We start from the raw sequence: 6,000 nt of genomic DNA on the forward strand, positions 1-6,000 counted from the left end.
TGTTTCAGATTTTTTCCCCTGCCTGTTAGTACTTATAAAAATTGGGCAAATGGTCCTACCTATTAACCAATTATTTAATGCAATTAGGCCGTATCCTCCTCAGACAGATGTAAAAATACTTTTTTTTCTGTCATTATCATAATTGACATTCATAAATGCAGCTTTCTGGAACAATAAATGATTGACACACAGAAGTCTGCATGTATTATTGAGCTTTATATCTACGCTTGACATCTGACCAGCTTCCAGCTACAAGCTTTATTAATGTTCACTAAAATCTCTACTGAATATCATTCAAAGCAATATTTAATCAGGATTAAGTCTGAGTACTAGAAAACAACCCACATTCTCCCATATGCTCCTAATCCTGAACTGGGTTAAGTTTTGTTGTGTGCATTAGAATTAGTTTTCCACCGCAAGCGTTAAAGGTAAAGGGTCACATGCAGCCAAGAAGTTGCAACATTTCGCATAAATAAGAACGAAGGAGTCCTCTCCTTGACTAGCCAGTGTCTTCTGTGCATTGCAGCCAGTCAGCAAATTAACAATTAACGTTGGGTTACACTCAGGGTTTAATGGCTAGTGAAAAGACCCTGAAGTGTCTCTGGCGTGTCCCATTAAATGGGGGCTGTGCTCCCACCCTCTCCATCGCCACGGCCCCTTAAAATGCATCCCATAAAACCTCAAATTTGATGTTTACTCTGATAATAGCAGTGAGAATCAAGATGAACTGAGTTAATATCCTCTCTTTAATGATCATGCCTCGCCTCAGATGACCCGTTCCTGCTAAAGAGATATTAAACCCAAAATAAATTAAAAAAAAATAAGTGTGTTGTTTTCATAAAGATTCTCCACTTGTACAAAAGTACTGAACCTCGAAATACAAATCATGGAAATTGCAAGGTTATGTACTGTACAAAACTCCTCCAGCAACGTACATCATCCAGCCTTTTCTTTCATTCCTTTTTCAGATTTCAAAAACAAACTTCCCGAGTAATTTCTTCGTTATTTTAGAAAGGAACCTGCTAAATAATCAAGCACTGATTATTTTAGTTAATAAGTTTCAAAGCAAAGCTCTGAGACCTGATTTAATGTTGTCGTCTTTCTATCGCCTGCATTTATTTACTATAATTAAAAAGAAAAAAATCATTTTATTATTCTAACTGAACAGAATTACTTTACTTTCTGAATATTACTGTTTGTTAAAGACTGTTTAATTAAGATATTAGGTTTAGATGCAAAATAAATGCACAGCACATGTTTATGAGACATTAAATCTACTAAGGTTGATGAGAATTAGCTCAGCTCAGCTTCTTTGAACACTAGTTAAGCTGGTGAGGTTTCGGATCCTTATATATAAAACAAACAAACAAAATGCTGAAGCTGAACCGAAGCGCTGTATTAGTCACAATCTTATAGCAGCTCAGGACCCACTGACAAGAGTCATCTATGTCTGTGTAATCGCAGCAACGGAACTTAAAAGTGACCGAACAATTTTTAACACTTTTTTTAGATTGTTAAACTAAAAGGACATAATATTGTTCAGTATCGATGCCGCCATGTCACTAAGTGCTTCTCACTCTGGCAGGCATGAGAATGAGAACTCCAACGTAATGTAATGGAGACGACAAGCATTGGCTTAAACGTTCCAGAATGCAATGTAGATACGCCAAGTTATAGCAGAGACTTGGCCCGTCTAGTTAGCGATGTAAGATGACAACTAAGATAGCATAGACGGCAGCGTCACCATAAAAGCTGAAGCTTTGGAACCTGATCTGTTTGAGCTGAGTTTACAGATGAGGAGGTGAGTGAGCCGGACAGAATAAAGGACTAAAGCGCCGCTGCATCGCTCTATAGATATATAGATATTGCTTCTCTATCTATATAGAGGATATGTATATGTATATAGATAGAGAAGCAATGGGTGAAATCTGGCAATCAAATGGGATTGTGGGTAATCCATTAGTGAAAACAGACCAACATGAGGAAAGGATTGTCTTTAAGAAAAAAAATCTGAATTTTTTAATGACTGAAACATTTATTATAACTGAACCGAGATGAATAAACAAGTCGTTCGAGGTGTTTTATTTATATTTATTTATTTTATTTGTTTAAGCAGACTTACCTTTTTAAATCTGTGTAATGAAAATTCTTGTTCTCTTGTAGTTGATTGGTTTGATTCACTCTAATAATGAAGTATTTTTAGGAATGTGAGAGTATAATGAAAGGAGATTTGCAGCCACATCTGCAAGCAAGGCAGCTGGAAGCAGTGGTCAGTGTTCACTGCTCAGCTCTATATAGGTTACGTAATGAGATATTACAACTTTCAGATCACACAAAAAGTCAGTGGGTGCACTTTTACCTAATGAGGTCGAGGTGAAATAACTCCTAATTACATAACCTTTACGAAGCCCTAAATTTAAAGCTCAGGTCACCCAAGAAAAAGGGCACACATAGTCAATTTCTTGTGCATTTTTATTATCCTTGGAATGTGTTCCTAAAAGTATGAGAGGAAGCTGTGAGCTTGCTGCAGTGGGTATGTGTCTGTGTTGCCAGATGTTCTGGGGTATATCCACTCCATCGAGTATAGGTTTAATGGAGTAGAAGAATAAATCTGTTATTTTTTTTCCCTCTTAATCTCTAATTCCATAAAGCACCTGTGGGATCATTATTCCAGAAAATTCCACTTCTGTTGCTATTTTTCTCATTGCATCCAATTATGTCAAAGTAGCTGTGGGTTCATTTTTAATTCCTTGCCTTCACCATGGCCTCTAGCTTCCCGACGTGACATCAGTTCATCTGTGAATGATGAACAAGGAGAGAGTTTCGGGGTTCAGGCATCTGTAAATGTTGCTCACACTTCAGAGACGTGTGCCGGAGTCCAGCATTAGAGTGAGATGGGCGTGTGATTAATATGAAAATTAGGGGAATGCAAGTACCTGAACTAATCAGGCAGTCTTTATTCCAGCTGCCCCACCAAGGGTAATGTTGCCATTTTTCAAGTGTCACTCGTGATGTGGGTTATTGTGGTGGCTATGAACTCCTTATCCTGTGATATTTAAATGTGTGTGTCTGTGCGAGAGAAAGAGAGAGAGGAAAAGAGGAAGATAATGGGGGAAGAGAAGCCACAATTGTGTGGGTTAGAGACAGGAAGAGACCTGCGGGCTAAAGTAGACAAGAGGATACTCTGCAAAAGCAAAAGCCCCTAATGAAGATGAATACGGTCTCCTTACTGCCGTAATAATTATAGACACGTTTGGTTGTTGTCAAGGCTGCATTCTCTATGCAGAATTATGGAGATGTTAACAAACAGCACCGCCAGTAAATCTTTTGTGGTGTGTGTGTGGACTGCTTCAAGCAACACCAGGAAGGATCACAGAGGAGATAAAACACTACAATCCAGCTATATGCTGAGCAGGAATCCGCCGTCGGGGTCCCAATTATGCTAACAAGCAGAAGAAGTGCTTTTTGGCTATGTTCTTTCCAAGCTTCACAGCAGAGGGGTGAAAAATACGACGAGGATGTTTAATGAACTAAAGAGGAAAGAGGGTATTATCTACCAATATTACTTATTCTAGCCATATTCACATGCGTTCCAGTTTTTTTTAAGGTATATATGGTTGCTTCAGCTGCTTTCATGCACTAATTAATTCGCTGCTACATGGTTTTCTTCAAGAAACAACTTATTTGAGCACATTAATTATCCAGCAGCCCACCTTGGGATACAGGATTTGATGGAGAGCAAGAGAGGGAGAAAAAGAGGGATAGAGGGAGAGAACGAGGTGGAATAAGCATGGATGTGCTGCCATCGGTGTGTCAGCTTCTCCTAGCAGAAGGGTTTTAAATGAGCCATAGGTGCTACGTTCCATGTCAGCTCCAGTCTTGATCTTCCAGCCAGCATTCATATTTTTCAAGTTTTTGCCTTCAAAGAGCCATTCCACTCTCGGTGTCTCCTCCTGGCCTTTGAGTTAGTGAGTGTTTGCAGGCCCTGCCATCAGCTCCGGCCTCAGCTATGTCTGCACTGCCTCGGATACGAGTCTCAAGCTGTCTCTGTCTTTCAGCAAAGTTGGGCACTGGTGGGATTTTTGTAGTCATCAACTCGAGGCAGTGAGATACACTGTTTTGTCCAACTGTCCCTTACTTGTTAGTGTACTACAGAGCATTGCTGGCGAGTATGAAGAACAATCCATGAGGTTGTCTTTTAACCCTTTGTATTAGTGACTTTACTTCACATTTTGTTGTTGATCATTAGATGATGAAAGTAGCCAGTTTTCCTTCTTAATTGTCTTTAGAGCAGTGCCTTAAATCATCATAATGAGTATCATTAAGCTACATTATAAAGTCTGTCTTAAATAGTATAGACATTTCAATACTTGTTCAGAACTAACTTGTGGCAAACAATTATTCTCATACAAAACTGTGTATTTGTTTTTTCTTTTTTTCTTTTTTTTTTTAAATTAATCGGTGTTGACATCAGTTTGCTGCTGATTATGCTGATATGTTATCTTCACTGTTATGAATGGTCTCAAATGGAGAGCCTAAATATTGGAACTGTCCCCAAACAATTTTGTCCCCATATCTTCCACTTGCTTTAGTGAATAATCTCACCTAGAAATTGTATACATGTAGCTAATATCTGCAGCTGTAATCATAAATAATGTACTGTATTCATCCCAGGACTCTTATTCACAATGTGCTTGTACTGAACATTGAACATCCTTTCAGCACAGTTAGTACTATTTAGCTTTGCTTTTCTACCTATTGTGTAATTGTTCTTTATCTTTGGCTCATTTGTTATGGATCACAATCTAAATCTGGAGATCTGTAATGCTCATTTTAGGCAATATGTATATATTAAAATGAATTGAAGTTTAAGCAAACATTTGTACTGTATATGTAGAAACAGCCTTGATAAAAGACGTACAGTTTCTAGGCAGTAACCTTTATTATGAGCTTGTTAACACTTTGTTTGAAACAACAAAATATAAATGTGTTGTAAGCAGAACCAATTGCGTATGACTTCATTCATCTTCAGTAATTCCTTCATACTGGAAAGAATCGTTGTGGATCCCAAGTGCACTGGGAATGAGGTGGGAATGCACCCTGGATGATGATCCAGTCTATCATGGGGCATGTGCTATAACTTTAACTTAGAATAATAAATTTGTAGGGAAAGAATTGGCATCAAATACCATTTCCTGGAGGACTTTTATTCATTATGTTAGCTTACGCTTCTTCACATGGTCAACAGAAAATGGTATTATTTTCAAACACACTGTAACGAAGTATTTGGCATTATGATACTCCACCAGTGGTGTCCAGTCATATCTGGTTTTCATTCCAACCAAGCAGAAGACACATCTGAGTCTACTGAAAGCCAAGATCAGCTGAGTAAACAGTTGGAATCAGATGGTGCACCTGCTTGAGTGGAATGAAAACCTGCACCCACACCGGCTCATTGTGGATAAGATTGTTCACCCCGTTCTACACTGATACTGGTGTTGTGCCAAACACTAGAGTCACGGTATATCCTCGTATCCCTATGATTATCACTAAAGAGTATCTCTCTAAAATGAGCACTCTAGTGCATAATAGCGTATTGTCATCTCCCCCCAGGTGGACCTGTCCCCGTCTCTGCTGGCTCGGCTGATGCTGGAGAGATTCCTGGAAGAGCACCAAGGCTCAGTATGTAAGTAGATGCACTTTTTTTGCATCGGCACTTTTTTATTGCGAGACACGCAGGTCAGCGGCGGTTGTACCTGCGGCACATGACTGACAATTAAGTGCTCTGCAGCCTACCCACCACTTAACTGCTGTTTAGATCAATGCTCCTTCATTTCATCAGTGTTATTTATAACCCCTGTTTTTCCCTCTTCTACTTTTTCTCTCTAGTCAGTGGAATTGAGAAGAAAATGAGAGATAAAGGAAACCTCTTTAGATATCACTGATGAGCAAGAAGGAAGGATAATAGGTGCTCTGAAAAAAGAGGCAGGAAAAAGGATT

The 6,000-nt window shown here is 38.9% G+C and overlaps 1 protein-coding gene across 2 annotated transcripts in view; it reads left to right on the forward strand.

The window, feature by feature from the left end:
• The window catches only part of cdin1 (CDAN1 interacting nuclease 1), a 61,508-nt gene that overhangs the window by 15,315 nt on the left and 40,193 nt on the right, over window positions 1-6,000 (forward strand). For both annotated transcript variants that reach the window (XM_027172807.2, XM_027172808.2), the window contains exon 6: window positions 5,614-5,686. In XM_027172807.2, the coding sequence (XP_027028608.2) occupies window positions 5,614-5,686 (73 nt within the window). The remainder of the gene's footprint in view (window positions 1-5,613; window positions 5,687-6,000) is intronic.

This window comes from Tachysurus fulvidraco, chromosome 12, assembly GCF_022655615.1.
Source record: "Tachysurus fulvidraco isolate hzauxx_2018 chromosome 12, HZAU_PFXX_2.0, whole genome shotgun sequence".
In the NCBI taxonomy this organism is placed as follows: Eukaryota; Metazoa; Chordata; class Actinopteri; order Siluriformes; family Bagridae; genus Tachysurus; species Tachysurus fulvidraco.